The sequence below is a fragment of the Strongylocentrotus purpuratus genome, unplaced genomic scaffold (genome assembly GCF_000002235.5).
Source record: "Strongylocentrotus purpuratus isolate Spur 01 unplaced genomic scaffold, Spur_5.0 spur5_scaffold_6, whole genome shotgun sequence".
Lineage (NCBI taxonomy): Eukaryota > Metazoa > Echinodermata > Echinoidea > Camarodonta > Strongylocentrotidae > Strongylocentrotus > Strongylocentrotus purpuratus.
In genome coordinates, this window is record NW_022145612.1 from 44,838,631 (window position 1) to 44,858,143 (window position 19,513).

Below are 19,513 nucleotides of genomic sequence, written 5' to 3' on the forward strand. Positions count from 1 at the left end.
CGGGCTGAGCATGCACAGATTTGCGAAAGAGCGTTCCATACTTACATCATGTAACACTGCACATATACCGTTAAGTGGCCCAGTGGGGGAAAATTAAATTCAGACAAGATTAAGAGTAGAGAACGGTACAACGAATCATCTTCTTTCTCTAATAATTTAATGTAACGGCAAAGCTTCAGCGCTTTGCGCGGGAGGGGGGGGGGGGAAACTAATTTCAGACTATAGGATTAAGAGTCGAGAAAGTACGACGAATCGTCTTAATCTTTCTCTAATTATAATGAAACGCGAAAATGATTTCAGACAAGGATTAAGAGTAATAATTAAATGAAACGACAAAGCTTCCGCGCTTCGCGTGGAAGGGGAGAAACTGAATTCAGACAAGAACACGATACAACGAATCGTCTTCTTTCTCTAATAATTCAATGAAACTTGAAAGCTTCCTCGTTTCGCGCGGGATGGGCAAAAATGAATTCAGACAAGGATTAATAGTAATAATTTATTGAAACGTCAAAGCTTCCGCGCTTTGCGCGAAAGGGGGGGGGGGACGGAATTCAGACAAGGATTAAGAGTCGAGAACGGTTCAACGGTTCAATGAATCGTCTTCTTTCTCTATAAATTTAATGAAATGTGACAGCTTCCGCGCTTCGCGCATGGTGGGCGAAAGTGAAATCAAACAAGGATTAAGAGTAATAATGTGTTGGAACGTCAAAGCTTCCGCGCTTAGCGCGGGAGGGGGGGGGGGGGAAACTGAATTCAGACAAGGATTAAGAGTCGGGACCGGTACAATGAATCGTCTTCTTTCTCTAATAATTAAATGAAACGTCATATAGCTTCCGCGCTTTGCGCGGGAGGGGCGAAACAAGCTTTAAGAGTCGAGAACAGTACAACGGATCGTTTTCTTTCTCTAATAATTTAATGAAGTGTCAAAGCTTCCGGACCGGACCACCGTCTTTGTGCATTGTGCGGCATCAAAGCATAATTTATACAACGTCTCACGACGTGACAGATCACTTTTCTCTAACTTCTAACCAATCAGAAGGCCTCTTTTTTCCATGAAGTGCCGGTGAATGCGCCAAATGTGGTTCTCAAATCACAAAAGATACCTACTCTTGGAAGGGGTAGGAGAAAGCAATATTTTACGTCATATTACTCCAGGAAGTGCCTGAAAATGCGTCTTATTTGGTTCTAAAATTGCAAATGCTTCTTACTCTGGGAGGGGGCCAGAACCCCCTCCTAGACCCACCCCCTGCTTGGTCGTTCCGGTCCCTCGCCGTTAAAGCCTCGTTCTGTCGCTTCATCGTTTTACATATATTTCACCCCATGCCATTTTGTGCCCCCCCCCCCCCCGGTAAGAAATTCCTGGATCCGCCACTGATGCCCATACCCCTTGAGCTTCGGGGGCTCCGCCCCTTGAACCCCGCCGGGGCTTTGCACCTAGACCCCAGTTTGAGAAACGTTCAGCGGGGCCTGCATGTTAGAGTAGGGTGATTCGGATTTTTTTTTTGTCAGCCCCCCCCCCCAAACGTTTTTGCTCATTACGCCACTGTTGGGACGTATAGGTTCTTTTTCTAACACCCATTTCTTCGAAAAAGGTGCGATGCGCCATCAGGGTCCAGTTTCAGAGGTTGATGGACACGGGTGAGTAGCACTTGTGTAAATGAGTGACCCCCCCCCCCGGAACTCCCCCTTCCCCCGGTAGTTCCCTTCCCCATTTATTACCCCACCTTGTTCAATCGCATTTCGATTTCACCCACTTCAGCTCCAACTTTAATGGATGAGGACCGGAGGGGTCCGCTCATTTCATATTTAGACCGCTCTCGACTGCCATGGACTGCTCACGTTTTGTTTGCTTTATTTGGGGGGGGGGGGGTTTTAATTAAAAAAAAAAAAATTGTTATATAATTTAATATAATTTAAATAATATCCGTTTGTGTTTTAATTTGGGAAAGAGGGTTATTATAAAGAAAAGACTTTTTTTTTCATTCAAACTAATTGAGTTGTGTATATCGTGTATATATGTTATGTAAAGTATTTTGAAATAATTTGTATTTTGTATGATGTACATGTACATGTATTTGGTTCCCCTGGGAACCAAATATTTTTGCAAGCATTGCTTCTTTTTGGTTCCCCAATATTTCACGTTATGTTAATTACAAACAAATTGTTGATTATGTAATATTTTATTGTAGTTTAGTCTTCAATTTATTCCTTTAATTGTATTTAGTTTTTTAATGTATTGTTTGTTAGACCCTACTTGTTCAAATTTATTCGTGAATTATGGAAATAAATTCAAATCAAATCAAATCAAATGTTTATGTAATGAATGACGACAATAAAAAATACTACAAAACAAAAAAAATTACGCTTTGTTCCGCTAAGACATAATAGAGGGCGCGCTCGCGCTACAGCATAAATTACGAAATAATTGAACGTTATTTCCGGTCATTTGTTGTGGCAAGTTTCAATCATTCGAGATATCCTACATTTTCAGGCCTCTTCCGGCTTCCCATGCTGATGCATGAGGTACGTTATCTTTCATTTCCTTAGAATAATAATTTTACTTGAAAATTGTAATTCGTAGATAGGTAGAACAAGGTGTATGATGCATGAAATAAGGATATTACAAAGTCTGAGTCTGAGTGACTCTTCGCCGGGTTCGCCGGCTGCTTGGCTTGCTTGGCTGTTTGTCGGAGGTGCCCGGTGGGGTCACTCCCCCGCAGAGGGTGACGCGTGTATGACCGTTACCACAAATGCAAATAACCCCTTTTGCGGTCAATTTCCACTCCAGCAAATCATAGAGAGTCAACACTAATGCTAGCAATCCACTACGTGTTAATTATATAGTCTAGGCAGCATTTGAATACAATAATAGTCAATACCAGAGTCAGAGACTGAGACTGAGAGATGCCAAGTTCAAGATGCAACCTCTTGCCCCTCTGCCTCCCTTGCATATAATGAGAATTATTATTAAAGAGTATGAGTAAAAGAAGATAGACCAAGAAGATAGACCTGGAAGCTCGACTGCTGTCTCAGCATTCTTCCAGTATTTGCGGTAAAGGTAAAGGTAAACTGCAATGCGTGACATTTGCATCATGAATCAGCGCGCGAGCGTGCAGGCGAGGGTATAACACACGTATAAGGTATAGACCTAGCGTTTTTTCAAAATCTAGCGCAAAAAAAATTGTATTTTACTGCTATTTAGGTGTCATCAATCGTCACTAAAGTAGGGTAGCAATTTTCTGCCTAGAATTCGGTCACACGATTTGTGAGTGGTATCTCCGTTGACAAGGAGCAAAGCGTATTTGCGCACTATTTTCACACAATTGCGCAACAAAGCACTGGATGTCAATTCGTTGACCGAATACTGGGAGAGCGATACCGATACCGTATCGGATAAATACCTCTTGCACATAGGCAAGATGTAATCTCAGCGGAACAACTGTCGATATCAGGGACGAAAGCTTTTGAGTTTTGCGCAACGCCGGCTGCAACGACTCTTGACTATTTGACTTTTGTGAAAAGTGAAATTTTCAGGCTCAGTGTTTTGCTGGTGTTTTGCTGGCAATCTTGCTTCTAGACTACTACTAAGCTAAGCCAAGGTGTTTGAACGGTTTTCAATGTTCCCTTTTGGATTGTTTTTCACCATTATGGTTGGATAATTGAAAAAAATCCACTACTAAGAAAAACACATTTCAAATTTCAATCAAGGCATTTCCATCCAAAGATACAGGCCCCCAAAATCTAGGCAATATATTCATCCAAAAGTCCAAATTTTTTTCCATTCTGACAAAAATTGGTACACGCCGAGTTATAATTTTTGCTCAACAGCTGCATAGCACGATATGCAAAGCGTGGAGGGGAGGGTATTTTCAAACTGTAACTGCTGTTTCCTGTTTTTCTTTATTTAGATCTAATTGTCTGATTCATAAATCAGTCATAAGAAAGTATAGATAGTTCTTTCTTATATAAATTGTCATTACGTATTTCAAATGGCGAAATTTTAGTATGAAAGTATGATGCACACATGTTACACTTGCAATTACAATGAAGGATAACAGACCAATGATAGTTGGTTAAAAACGATTAATATCTGATATTCTTTCATTTTCTTGTTGCAGAGATCCACCAACTTCTTCATTGTCGTGATCTAACAAAATCCCACCATGGTAAGAATGTGAACTGTACACTTGACATTTTATTTACTACTTGTAGAGTGCATTCATCAATTCATTGTGTGTGTAATTGGGTTTTTACAGTCGTGTATCAATCAGATGATTATTTATGTCTGGGTACTGACTTTTAACATCACCATCCAAAAGATGTGACTCAGTTTCAAGCCTTCGTCCTTGGCTGAATCAGTTTGTAACTTCCATTATTAGCTGGATTACAGGCCCACGCAACAACGCCCTGTCATTTTAATGAGTCTCCATGTATGTGTCTTGAGACACAAGCTGATACCCTTGTTCTATTTCCATTATTACAGATAAAGCTTTATCTATGCAATCTTTATGCAATGATGTTGCATTAATAATATTCAGATTGATATTCTGGGGGGCATTTCACAAAACTTGTCATCAGTAACAAATGACATTTTTTGTTATAAGCTACTGAAATCCTTGCTTCTGATTGGTTATCAGCAGATTTGTCACTGATTTTTGTCATTCGTCATTGAAAAAAGGCTTTGTAAAAAGGCCCTCCAGATCATTCAAAGCTAAGTTGAAATATTTAAAAAGGGGTCCAGCTGTGTATATCTAAATTGGAGAGGGGGTGGGGGGCAGAGTTTAAATTGGAGAGCTCATGTGTACAAAATAATAATTGTTTCTTGGTAACGCTCATGCCTGTCAGACTTCTACCTCCTGTTACTGCAGTTGTGAGAAGGGACAGGTACTAGTACTACTATAAAAATATACAGTCAAACCTGTTTATAACGACCGTGCAAGGGAAACACAAAAAATAGCATTTGTAGACAGGTGGTCTTTGTAGACAGGTTCCTTTGGTACATGATTCAAAGAGAAACCTTTTTCAAGGGAACAACAAATGTGGCCTCTGTAGACAGGTGGGCTTTGTAGACAGGTGGTCACTAAAGCAGGTTTGACTGTATTTAAGTTCAATATTGAATTGGATACTACCGGTAATCATGCAGTTCTTGAGGAAAATCAGGAAAATTGTATTCATGTGTATAATTTTGTTTGTTTGTTTTGTTTTGCTTTGTTTATTTTTTCAGCCTCTGCTAGGTCCTCAGCTGGTGTTTACCCTGGTCATGTCCAGTATCATGCAGAAGGTCATTGTACCCTATCACTCCTTTGCTCAATGGCTCCTTGCTAGAGGGTAAGTACTTAGCTAAGCTCCCCCCCCCCCCCCCCCCCCCCTCTTTCAAGAAAATAGGATAATTTGCATGATAATATAGAGATATCGACTGCTTTGAGAAACTGTCTGTTTATCTTCGCTTTTAAAAATGATTTAGGAATCGCAGACAAAAAGCACCGTATGGTGTCCGCGCTCGCACAAAGAAAATTTTAACACATAAACTAATGGGGATGTGTGCACAATTGATTTATGTGGCCTGTTACCCGGGGCAATGGATATCACTCATGAACTATTGGCCATTTGCTTGTCTCTTTAAGGGAATATCCAAAATCCCGACTGCAATTTCGACTAATCAGATGGCTAGATTTCTAAAGAGAGGGATATATAATCATCTGTATAGTGCCTTTTCCACTGGATTCTAGGTGCTTTTGGATCTCATCCCACAGTCCATACCATTATTAGAATAAATTGAGTGATAAATTCAGTGCACCTAATAAGTGGTGACTGCAGTGTAACCTGCATTTAGATATCCATGAAGTTACAATGAGCAGTTGTGGGAGGGGGAGGGATATGTTGATGGAGAGCCATTATCTATTAAAACTCTCAAGTGCAGCAGTTACAGATTTGTATGACTAATATAGAATATCTGATTGTCAATCAAACAGTATAAGCATTGAAAAGAATTCATGATGTTGATTAAAGATCCAAATAAATCAATTCAATTCAATTCAATTCAATGTAATCTTATTTTAGATTCAAGTACTAACCCAGTGATTGGTTCTTATTGGCAAGCTTTGCAAGAATTTGTTATCTTGACCTCCCTTAATTTGACTGTTAGGCCTTTAAAAAAAAAGATGTTGTATTGCCCTTTGCGACCGACCCAAATATCTTGAAATCTACGGTCAGCTTTTTAAAAAAGGTTGTTGTTTTTTTTGACAGTTTTTTAGAAGAATTTTTTTCAAGCATTCAAAACTGAAAGAGGGAGTAAACAACAACAACAAAATTTTTAAAAGAAAAGATTTCCGACCGACCAACCCATGTTTTGACACCTAAAGGGCAATACAACACCTTTTTTTAAAGGCCTTAAAGGCCCACTGCACTACTGGTAGCTACTTGCGCCCTCTATATAACAAACAATGCCTAATCGGTGACCATTGGTCCCCCATGATCCTCTTTTTTTTATGTTGAGTGAGAGCTGAGTTGATGAGATAACCACCTGTCCAGTGACCTTGTAGAGCGGTTTAATCCCTCCTGTAAACTACGGCAGATAAGCTTTAAAGGGACTGGGTAACATTGTTCAGATGAGAGATAGTGGTGCTAAGGTAGTGACTTCAATGCTAGATGTACAATTAAAGAGAATCTGAAAATTTGAGTGAAAACGGACCATTATTAATGGTACAATGGTACAAATTTGGAGCACTGATCTGATTGATTCCTTGATTCTCCCAACTATATTATTACAATTAATTACATTTTAGGCGAATGGAAATCGTCACAAAGCAATAAAATGGCTCTACATTCCATTTCAGACATTTAAGTGTTGACAGATTTTTTTTATAGCCTGTTTTATGTCTTTTTTTACATGGAAAAACGGTTGGGAAAATTCAAGAATGGTTGGGAGAATTTACTGTTAATCACTGTTAGAGGGTGTCGTACATCGACGCCTTCAAAGAAAACCATAGATATCTTCGTGGTTGGAGAATTTTTTCAGGATTTTTTTGCATGTTAGAGGGTTAGTACAGTAGAAGGAATATAGTAAGTAACATTTTATACAAAAGTTAAGCAATTTTTTTCATCAACCTTCAACAATGTTACCAAGTCACTTTAAGTTCATATGATCTTTCTACACAGAAATCTGAAGTACTTCAATTATCCATCCGACGATGACCTGAAGAAAGCTGCAGGGATTATCCAGAGTAGAGGAAGACATAAGAGAAACAGGTATTCCAAGAAATTTGGATAGATCATCCTCTAGCCATTTTGTGATAAAAATGCTTATTCCAATGTACGAATGTTTGATGTATCCATAGATATCCTACCTCTCCAATGTGATACAGTACAGGTTTGATCAAATATTCTGATCATCTGGGGGTTGTTTCACAAAGATCCTACGTTGCACTTACATGTACATTGTAACAATTATGGAAAGCTGTTAGCATCTTTGAAAATATTTTGTAAGATAGTTAAAAGGCATAAAATGTTGATTCAAATAATTCATATTTTCTATTTTCAAGGAGATTTCATGTTTTTGATGTGGAATTTATGAAAAGTCCAAAACTTGAATTTCTGCTTTTGAATATATTTCATTTTAAGGCTACAGATGGCTCTTCCTAATTTTTAAGTCCAACTTAGAGTTAAGTTCTACTTAGGATCTTTGTGAAACACCCCCAGGTTTGATCATGTTCTGACTGGGAAAAAAAAAAAGTTAAGTTGTTTGCAGATGACAGCCCACACATGTCAGATTTGCATGATTTCACTCTATGCATTTAAAAAAATACATATTGAAAGAATGCCTCAATATGATAATTTCTTTATAGAAACCCAAAAAATATTTTGTGATCACATCTAAGCAGTAAATGAAACAAGATATGTTAAAGGCCCACTGCACTACTGGTAGCTACTTGCGCCCTCTATATAACAAACAATGCATAATCGGTGACCATTGGTCCCCCATGATTCTCTTTTTCTTATATTAACTGAGAGCTGAGTTGATGAGATAACCACCTGTCCAGTGACCTTGCAGAGCAGTCTAATCCCTCCTGTAAAGTATGGCAGATTAGCTTTAAATATAATTCATCCTTTTAAAAACAACAGACCCGAAAACTTCAACAAGAGGAACGGTGCTGCCTTGGGCGACCAGACTTTCACCGTGCCCAAGAACATTGACATAGACCTCGGCAGTGAGACCCTCCAGCCGTCCCACCTACTCACCATCCGCTACTACGGAGAGTTCAAATGGCTTCTAGATTTCACTGTCATGGCGACGGTGGTGTACACGGTGACTGAAGCATATTATGCTCTGGTCGACACCAAGGGCGATCTTAATCTGAGTCTCATTTGGATGGTCATGGGTCTTCTCTTCACGTTGTATCCTTTTGAACATCTGTAGAAACTGGTTATTATTGTGACAGAATCAGTGGAACTAAAAAAATCAAGGATTGTCATATACATGTAAGCACTTTGGTTCTAGCATACATTTTGAAGCAAGAAGAACATTGGAATTAAAGTTGCTTTTCACAGAGATTCACGACTAACTTTGTGAGTCATGAATTCAATTGAGATTAAAATTTAAGTACATCTATGGCTATAGTTGGTTTATTATTATTTTGTAATACTTAAAGGTGACCTCATATTCATATCCTTCTAATTATTTCTGAAGGGAGGCAAGATTAATACCAGGACTAGCTTTCATTATTAGATATAAAACTTTTCACATCCTGAAAAAATATTGAAGTCCAATACGCCGTTTCAAATTTGTAAGCAAAAGTCTAAAGGGCGTACTTGTAAAGCAGTATTTCTACTGAATATACCTACCATGTATTTTAAATGAGACATTAATAATTGAATGTACATTACTTGTCCTTGACGAATGCCCATCAGACATGTGCTGTTCTCGCTGACTTCTCTCTACTTCAAGTCCGATGATGCCGGGGAGATGGTCCTGTGTGTTACCTTTGGTTTCTTATTCCTGATAGTAGCCATGGCGGTCATTGTGATTGATGAAAACTACCTGGAGTTTGGAGTGGACGATGGTAAGTATCGGTCAAGTCCAGGCGTTCTGTCCCATGCATGTAATAATAACAGCCAAAAAATACACGGGGGCGGAGGGCGGATTCGCCCCGAAAACACAATAAACAGCCCCCGAAATAGGCTCAAAATCCGATTTCGGGGGCGACATCAAAAAGTGAAATGATCTCAAATCGCCCCCGAAACGATTACGAGCGGCCGTGCGCTCTCTTCTAGCTTCGTATTCATTGAGTGCATTTCTTGGTCCGCGCGCTGAATCTCTGTGTAAAATTGTATACACAAAAATTAATCGTAAAAAAACTCGAACAATACTCCATACAGTTACCTGGCTTACCATGTCGCACAGAAGTATGCCAAAACACGTACATTTTCCCAGTTGCGAGATCAAGACGGAGCGTAGGGCTCGAGTTTTTGATGGTCGATTTTGTTGTGGTAGATCATATTAGCTAAATCTAGACCTACACATCGCGAAACTGCAATCAATTTCCGTCACGAATTCACGATAGCCGCAATTTTATAAAGTTTCCATAAATAGAGGTATGAAATTAAAGCCTATTTTGTGATTATTCTTGCCATGTTATGTAATTTTGATAATCATTTCTTCAAAGTAAAGAAAATCAGACAAAATCACTGTGACTGACACGCATACAATACAGTGCATTGCCGCTGTGCGGTGTGTGTGAGTTGAGCTGAGCTGAGCTAGCCAAACTCGAGTCAAAGAGATTTGACACTTTGAAATTGTTATCTGTTGGTTTGCATCATTATTGCCGCGATTTCAATATAGTTTTGTGAATAAATGTACGAAACTTGAGCTTAGAATTAGTAAAAGTATTACTAATGTCTACGTTTTTAAACAACTGTCTGATTTTCTTGTGAAAATTTTACTTTGAAAAAAGATTATCGAAATTCATGGCCAGAAATAATCACAATCTAGGGTCTATTATGTTACACTTCTTGCATCAAATCAATGCATGAAAACTTAGTTATTGAACTAGAAAAAGGGGTTTCTTTTTTAATAGGCAATTATGAAGCAGGAGGCCCGAAACCTTAGCCTACTCAACAAATCTCAACAAACTGTAGGCTTATCCTTTTATGAATTAATGAAAAAGTAGCCCCAGAAAAAAGAGCCCCCGAAATGGAAAAAAAGAGTCCCCGAAAGTTGAAAAAGTAGCCCCCGAAAATTTCCGACAAATTTGAAATGGAGCCCCCGAAATGAAAAACTTAATTTTTTGCCTGAATAATAATGATATTCCGCTTTTATATAGCGCATAGCACGTAAACCATCTACGATGACTCTAAGCGCTTTACAGATTACCCCGGCCATGCATCTTAGATTTGTAAAACTAGAAACATTGTTAAACGATGCCTTTAAGCCATTAAAGTTGTTAACTTGAGAACAGTTGCTGATTGTTTTTAATCATTTATAGATTATAGCATGCAGTGTAAGCTTTATTTGATTATTACTTTGCCATACAGTACTTTAAGATTAACTTAAAGCATTGTTAACTTGAGAACATTACCTGATGTTGAATCTCCTCTCCTCTCTAGCCTATGATGATTTCCTTCAAGGAGCCCATGAGCACCTAGCCTACAGTGAGCTTGAATCCCAGGGTCCCATGTCACGTACCACCTTTGAGTTCCTCCTGGCCTTCGTAGCAGCCCTGCTCGGAGCGTTCATGACATTCCCTGGTCTACGACTGGCGAAGATGCATATTGATGCTCTCAAGTATAATGCTCACCTACCACATATGCAGTGAGTATTCTGTTCTATTTTATACTGTTTTCACACTGGCAAAATTTTGCCTAACCCCTGACTATAGGTTTCACTATGAACATGACTGACAAAGCAAGCGGACAAAATATACAGCTCCTCAGGTAGACAAAAGAAGATCCCTTCACTGCTATTATGTAAAAATGTGTAGAACAGGTGTCACATGCATATTCACCTTTTTACATAATGGCAGTGAAGGGATGTTCCTTTGTCTACCTGACGAACTGTATATTTTGTCCGCTTTCTTTGTCTGTCATTTTCATAGTGTTTGGTTAAAGGGGGGTCTTAGCCCCACCTATAGTCCGGGTTTAGCTTATTCCACTTTCTGTTCAGACACAAATTTACCAAAGTGGGCTAGCCCCACCTATAGTACAGGGTTAGCTGGCCCTGCAAATAAGTAGGGTTAACGCGCAATTGCGGTGCCAAGCAATTGAATAAGAACAGAAACAACAAATAGTCTGGTACTGCGCAATGGAGCAAATTTATGAATATTCATGCTATACAGCTAGTATGGGGCTAACAAATTGCAGTGAGAACACCATGAATTTTCTTATTCCGGGATAGGTGCTTAGTACAGGACTAAAAAAGCATGTGTGAAAAGCCAATAAAGTTTGTCTGGGGTAAAGGATAGTATGGAGCTAACCAAAGTACAGGGTTAAGCAAAACAAGTGTAAAAAGAGTACGATAGAGTGTGAATAAATGTTGGTTTGGTCATCAGTCATTTGTATCTCTCATTGATTTGCAAGCATTACATTGTCAGAATTCTGAGACACCAAGCTCATGATTCCATGCATAAGCTTGAAAATCACCTGCGATAATGAATGAAAGGAGATTTGAAAAGTGTTTTATGTTTAATGAAAAGAATGTGTATGTATATAAGTATTAGTGTAAATTTGTTGACACCCCATGCATGTATTGCTATTAACATGCATTTCAATGGGATGTCGATGAACTTTTAGTCTACTTATGAAACGATGCCCAGGTGTGCAAATACTCTTATTCTGTATATAGAAGATTATAAGGAGAATCATAATCGATCTTTATTTTGTGTCCATCCTTTGTATTTCAGGATTCTTCTGCATACCAGTTTCCTGTTCCCTCTACTTATTGCCCTACTGTGGGTGAAGCCAATAGCAAGAGATTATGTTAGGAGTCCTACACTCGGCAAGAAAGTCAATATGACTGGGGATGCATTGTAAGTAAAACAACGAACTCAATTTATTTTCTCATTTTGACTGAATTGTTTAGGTCTCTGTATGGTGTGTCTCATTGATCAGGCTGCGTTTTTTTATGATCTACTATAATCCTTGTGTATTTCATTGCCCCCTGTTTAGTTGTTATTTTTGTTAAAACTGAAATATGATGCCTTTTCCCTCCCAATTCGACTCAAACAAGCATTTGTTGTGTATGACTTTCTGCTGTCCCCAAAATTTTGTCGCATTACACCTTTTCATCTGCAATATTATTCCACTAAGTCTGTAAAATTCAGTTAGAAAACGAATCAATGAAAAACATATTACTTACATATCAGTACTAATAAGTAGTTCTTCTTGCTCTATAATTAACTGATATTTATACTACCTGAATATGTATCTGGCTTATAATAGCTATTGTGCATCTCTTTCTCTCTCTCTCTCTCTCTCTCTCTCTTTTTGTTTTTGTCTTTGTCTTTTTCTTTTTCTCTCTCTCTCTATTTCTTTTTCTCTTTCTCTCTCTCTCTCTTTTTCTCTTTCTCTCTCTCTCTTTCTCTCTCTCTCTCTCTCTCTCTCTCTCTCTTTCTGTTTCTCCCTCTCTCCCTCTCATTCAGAATGAGTGATGACACGTTTGACATTGTTCGGATCAGCTTCATCCCCCTGTTTGCCCTGATCCGCCTAGCTCTGATGACGCAGTACCTACAAGCGTATCTCAATATGGCTCACGAGAGAATAGAACAAATGAGGAAAGAGGCTGGAAGGATCAACAGTCTTGATCTGCAGAAAAAGGTGAGAGGGAGAGGAAGAGGTTGGGAGAGATGTCTGTATGCGGTTGATTGTAGGGCTGGCAATCGTCTTGAATCAGAGCTAGAAAATATGTACATGCGAGAAGAGTTAGATAAAAGAAAAAAGAGGAAGACGCGAGTGTTTAGGGAAACAGAAATGTAAAAAATAGATATATTTTTGCTTTTGGAATGAGAGACGACTTGAAATTGCTTGGAAGATACAAATAAACAAGTTGATGGTAGAATGGAATAATATTTTATTTATTTATAGTTTTAAAAATTCCATTGTGCTATGATTTGATTTATATTTCATTTTGGATTTGACTATAGTTTCCAAGTATAACCTCTTTGTATTTCAGTATTCAGGTATACAAGCAATGGTATTTCATAGCAATGCTTTAAATATTCTTATTGCAAAAGTGTTGATATATTTTGCTTGTGTGCTTCTTTGTAATCTTAACTCAGTGAAATCAATCTTTATTATTCAATTTTTATAGGTAATCCGAGTCTTCTATTATCTGTGTGTTGTGGCACTCCAGTACATCGCACCAGTTATTCTTCTCTTCTGCTTCAGTTGCCTATTAAAAACATCAGGTAAGAATCTTAGAGCTTATCTTTTGCTCAGTATGTCTTTTGGGGGTTAGCCTACACCTCAATTAATGATATAGCCATTTCTAACCACTACATTATAAATAATGATTTTTGTGAATTTAGATAAGGTTTGTAAACCTGCATTAGTCGATCATCTTACAGAGAGAGAGAGAGAGGGGGGGGGGGGATTGGTCATACTCTTTTCACTTAAAGGTCAATCCAATGCTTGTAATAAGTTCATTTGTATGAATGCAGAAACAGAAGATAAACGAATGGCAAAAGTTTGAAATAAATCGGACCAATAATAAGAAAGTTATGAATGTTTGAAATATGAGATCAACACAGTTTTACAAATCTCAAATTAGCAGTTTGGTCAGTGGATTGTGACGTTGTCGCGGATAACTCTCCCATTTGTTGTGTGAAAAACTAAAAATAGGAAGAATTTATTGAATCCAGTTGTTGGGGAGTAATAGATTTCGAATTTTATATGTGATACTGAGAATTGACGGTTATAATAAGTCCAAGACACCATAGGGCCTGTATTGTAAGATTTAAAATGTAAGTGTAGTCCATGGATGGTGCCAAGTCTAAAATGAATAAAATTTCCAAGTGGTGTTCACTGTAATGCCTCATTCCTTTAAGAATTGAATGATTTCTTTCTCCTTCAGCTGGGTACTCGTATGGAGTCTTTGACCACTTCCAATCAAACGCTACAAATGCAAGTGCAACAGCAGTGCCACACCCTTCACCATCACCCTCATCATCCTCATCATCCTCATCATCGTCAACGATCGCAGACGACGTAGCAGCGTTCGTGAACCCTGTGCGTGAAGCCAAAGCCCAGCTCGCGTTCGCTTTATCAGTCCTTAAACACGTCTTCTCTCCCGTCTTCTTCAAAGGCATCTTTTCCTTCTTGATTTGGTGGGTTTGTGTGACCTGGTTCATCACCAGTTCCTTTGGTCTGGCCTTCCACTCCTATGTCTCTACTAACAGCTAGTTATCATAAACCTCAAGTCTAGTCCATTTATTTATTCATGTTTTTTGTGCCAAGCCAAATTTTCAGGCGGGTTTCAGATCGTTGATATGTTATGATTCATCATTCATGTATTGTTATGTTATGTCTTCTACTGTTATTATGATCAGTAACAAAACATTAAATGATAGCTCATCAACCTGTAAACCACTTAAAAAAATAAAACAAGGCTGTGGCAAAATAAAACATTCATTGTGTTAAAAAATGGCAAGTAAGGGTAACTGAATGTAGATTCAGGTAAGATCAGGATTATGATGTAGTAAAAAGTAAACTTCTTTTCTAGACTTAACCCAATAAGTCTGTGTTATGGAAGGCAGTGGAGATTATACATTTGATTAAGTGTATACATACAAACTATACTGAAATATATTTTGCTTGCCCAAGGCATATAAGATATTTAAAAGTCATTGTAAGATGTATTTTTTTCATTGGAGCTGAGCCTTTCTTTCTTTGACGGTTCTGGGGGGTGTTTCACAAAGACTAAGACTGACTTTAAGTTTGACTTAAATATGGCAGGCCATTCATGCCACTGGTTGCTCTCATCATTGGTCTCTCAACTATGATCTTTAGATATTATTTTTTTCCTTCAATCATGAGCTAACAAATCAGGTACATTCTGTAGATTCGTGACCACGATTTGTATGTCCCTTGAGAAACCAATGCCAGGAATAGTTAGAGGAACTAGTGGCATGAAAGGCCTGCCATAGTTAAGTTCAACTTAAAGTTGATCTTAGTATTTGTGAAACACTCCCCTGGTTTTTCTGAGTGGGACAGTTTGAATAGTTGGAGGAAAAGACTGCCATCCCCTCTACATGGTATGGTGTTGTGACAATGATGTGTTCTGTGCACTGTCCCTAGAAGGTATATGGTATCTGTCAAACAGTTAAACGGATTCCAGACCGACCGATTCTTTTTCATTTAGGGTAATGTCATTTCTTTTTGGGTCTGTTGTCAAGCTGGTCTCCGTCTTGTTTGTGTGACATGGGTATTAACTCAATCACTGTTCTCGTGTTTTGGGAATGTACGAATCCGATAAACCGGTTTACTAACATATTCAAATTCTATGCATACTTTTTAAACAAAGGTTGTTCTTGACAACCTGAAAGCTTGCCCAAGGCTTTCTGACATAGCAACATATATTGTATGCAGAATGGATTTTCAGTGATGTAGTTCATTCATTAATAACGGTTTAATGGAATAGCTCGTCACTAGGTCCCCAGGAAAGATATATCCGTATATTTGAATATGTTAGTAGAAAAGTAAACCTTTCTATTGAAATTTATATCAGAGATGAGTGTACTTTTTCTAAACCTGATTTATTATTCTTGTACCTCATTTTACTTTGTGAGATCATGTATTCACAGTTGTGCAAGAAATTGTTTTTTTGTACAACTTTGTAATTATCGGTGAAGGTTAGATGACATAACTTCTTGTGGTATTTTCTTGATACTTGTTGAAGCTAGATTGAAGTGTATAGCAAACAGTTAGTTAAATGATCTGCAGTGAATTTAGCAGTGTAGATTTTGTCGGTGTGCAATATATATTTAGCTCAAAAACAGTAAATTGGTCACTTCTTTACCACATAGCATTATACTTGCCCAGTTGCAGGTGGGTTTTTTTGCCAAAATATTATTTGGATATACACTGACTGGACATATTGATTTTCTAAGCCCTTTTGCTACGAACTTTGTGAATCATCACTACGAACGCATTTAGAGGTTGGAATGTAATTTTGACAATCGTATCCAAAGTATTTGAAATCAATTTGAAGATATTTGCATGGTGCTTTTTTTTCTGTTGATATAGACTGCTAATATCATGCAATGAATTTGCACATATTATAGCTTTCTGTTGAAAGTAGACTACCTCCATGTTCTACTGTCTTTATGACTTACATTTTGACTGGTCAAAGCCAAACGAAATGGCCGAAGAATGTAAGTGAGGTCTAGAAAAAGTTTTGAAATTATGTATAAAAGCATAACAAGTTCAACAAATGATAAAAACAATAAAAAAGAAATCTTGGTGCACAGAGACACTTGCTACGGTACAGGATACCAGTATGTACCTTTTGTATTTAAAATTATAGGAATGAAAATTGTTACTCATCATTATAGACCAGGGATCCGTTTCACAAAGCCTTTTTTCGATGACAAATGACAAAAATCAGTGACAAATCTGCTGATAACCAATCAGGAGCAAGGATTTCACTAGCTTATAACAAAAATTGTCATTTGTCACTTATGACAAGTTTTGTGAAATTGGGGCCCAGGACTGTGTGCACTTTTGAACAGCAGGGTATTTTCATCATAGATCAAATACCATAGCTTCAATGTATAGATATGAATTAGAATATTCAAAGCTATGCAAAATTCTCAAATGGAAACTTTCACTTGTAATGTGAAAGGAAAGCTATCAGTCTTAGTATTTAACATCATGAAATTCCTTGTCAGGGAATGTGAGATGTACTTAATTGGAACGATTGGTTTGTTATCTGTTTTCAATAAATCTTGAGTGAAAAACTTGATTCTAGTACTGTGTGGTGCATTTATGTGAATAATTTAAGAGTCTTGCATACAATTTTGTATTTACACTATGAACATGACCGACAAAGAAAGCGGACAAAATATACAGTTCCTCAGGTAGACAAAGGAACATCCCTTCACTGCTATTATGTAAAAATGTTTAGAACAGGTGTCACATGCATATTCACCTGTTCTACACATTTGTACATAATAGCAGTGAAGGGATGTTCCTTTGTCTACCTGAGGAACTGTATATTTTGTCCGCTTTCTTTGTCGGTCATGTATGTGAGGTACAGTATTGCTTGGAATAAAGTTGACAGTCTCAACCTGTGTCACACGTGACCGCATGCATTTTCCCATAGACCTTGGTGTGACTTGGTGGTAATGTGTCTACTTTATTTCAAGCACTACTGTATAGTAAGTTTAGAGGACTCTTTGACAATATTGAGCAAATGAGAATTGTTGGATTGTATATGTATTTGTTGTGCTATAAAATCAATGGGGTGGTGCTAAAAGTAGGTCTCCGGTCTGTTTTAGGGCAAATCACAGGCTTAATCACGTACCCGGAAAAATCCCCCCCCCCCAGGACTATTACCGCCGGGAACATTACCCCCTAAGGACCATAACCCCTACAAATTATCCCCCCCCCCCCCCGTTCATTAAAGGGGAAGTAATAATTTGGTTTTAATAAAAGCATATTTTTTCCGGGTGGGGGGGGGGGGGGGGGGGGTGGGGTGATTCTCTAAGGGTGTAGTTTTCAGGGGGGGGGGGGGGTTAATTGTCATGGGGTAATTGTCCTGCTGGTAATTGGTTGGGGGTGATTGCCCAGGGGGTAATTGTCCTAGAATCGCTTAATCACAATGAATGTACACTTTTCACTTCAGATTCATGGAACGAAAATGCATGGTTACCTTCAATCTTGAATTTTCAGTAACAATCTCAATTGTTCACTTTGACTGTGCTGTCGAATGATGATATTACCCCTAATGTATAGACATAGAATTGGCCAACTCAAACACACCATGGAAGTAAACCCGACACTGGGTCTGATAAGTTTAACAAGGATAATTTAGATCCTTGACGATCTTCAGTTCTTAAGCCCGTCTGCACTAGTTTGGCCAGGAGGGATTAGAGCACCCAGCGAGGTCACTGACAGGTGGCTATCTCATCAACTCAGCTCTCAAATAACATAAGAAATAGAGGGTCATGGGGGACCAACGGGTACCGCTTAGGCATTGTGTGCTATATAGAGGGCGCAAGTAGCTACAAGTAGTGCAGTCCCGCTTTCAACAAAAGGCAAAACCCACAATCTGGTTTAAATTTTGATAGAATATGGACTCGTTTATTTTTAGGGCACATCATCCCTGGTAGCAAGCTGCTTCGAATAGAAGCAGGAAAATATGGAAACTGGTGAAAATTTAAACGAAGTCGGACAACTGAAAAAAGTTATGAATGTTTGAAACTTTAAGATACGTTCATATATTTGAATCTCAGGTATTAAATGGTAATGTCATTGTGATGTAATGACTGGCAACTCTCCTATTTGTTTATGTAAGAGGACATAATATAACAGCACAATATAATACAGCCTTGAAAGATAAGGACAGCCTCGAATGAAAAGTTTTGATGTCTTGTACAGCTTAATAACACTCGAGTAATCGTATTACCAATGTCCTAATTTTAATTATTACCAATGTCCTAATGTCCTAATAAGATTTTCATGTTTTCAGGATCTCTAATTTCAAACATTCATAAACTTAGCAATCTGTTTTACGATTTTGCTTTCATAACGAGCAAGTTATTCAAAGTTATATTGCCCTTGTCAACTTTAAGACAAACTACACGTCAACTCGTTCAATTGTACAATTCCAGTCATTTAATTTCTTATATTTTTTTTCAAACACATCAAACAAATTTGATAATTGATAGAGAATAATAATGAATATATTGCACTGCCACTTAATTGAAATAAGATACAAAGCAATGTTTTCTTTTTACATGTTTAAATTCCAATTTCGATGGATTAATCTTTCATTTTATCCTTAGCGAATCCAAATGAGGAATTTGTGACTTATTACGATTTATAATGCAAATAATTAAACCTCTTCGTTATCTTTCAATTTAGAGAAAGGATTTAGGGGAAAACAGATGCAAAGGAGATGGAAATTAAGCAGTAGGATACAACCCGCCAAGATAATTTAATAAATAAATATTCATGACACAGCCTCTTAATGACTGAAAAATGGATATCAAAGTTTTCAAAACCTCATCTATTTCATGTACAAATGTATCAAAACCTTCACTACAAAAATCCATTGTAAAAACCATGCTCTTCAAACTCACATAAAAAATAACGTTCTTTCCTCACTTCTAGATTCGCTATTGTCAATCTCTCTTCATTTTCTTATAAACTATTTTATTTAGATGCAATAGATGATGCTACTAGTTGAAATTCACAGGTATTAACTTAAGCTCTACAAATATGTTGTCCTTAAGATGTTCAGACTAATGACCCGTGAGATGGCGAGAAGACTGTAAAGCTTTCGGTATTTTTCCAGACGATA

The 19,513-nt window shown here is 37.8% G+C and overlaps 1 protein-coding gene across 1 annotated transcript; it reads left to right on the plus strand.

The window, feature by feature from the left end:
• The first annotated feature begins 2,416 nt into the window (after nucleotides 1-2,416).
• Nucleotides 2,417-16,951, plus strand: LOC115919301 (transmembrane protein 161B-like). Its single transcript, XM_030972753.1, has 11 exons — nucleotides 2,417-2,523; nucleotides 4,119-4,166; nucleotides 5,225-5,328; nucleotides 7,159-7,248; nucleotides 8,122-8,394; nucleotides 8,908-9,059; nucleotides 10,603-10,807; nucleotides 11,895-12,020; nucleotides 12,633-12,807; nucleotides 13,301-13,397; nucleotides 14,063-16,951. Exons 2-11 carry the CDS (start codon nucleotides 4,164-4,166, stop codon nucleotides 14,389-14,391), a joined length of 1,554 nt encoding a protein of 517 aa, XP_030828613.1. The 5' UTR covers nucleotides 2,417-2,523; nucleotides 4,119-4,163; the 3' UTR covers nucleotides 14,392-16,951.
• Nucleotides 16,952-19,513: the final 2,562 nt, after the last annotated feature.

Excerpts from the sequence above, each read along its gene's own strand:
- LOC115919301 (XM_030972753.1), top strand. Across the intron at positions 7,249-8,121 it reads GGAAGACATAAGAGAAACAG|ACCCGAAAACTTCAACAAGA; the intron begins GTATTCCAAGAA and ends TAAAAACAACAG. Across the intron at positions 10,808-11,894 it reads GCTCACCTACCACATATGCA|GATTCTTCTGCATACCAGTT; the intron begins GTGAGTATTCTG and ends TTTGTATTTCAG.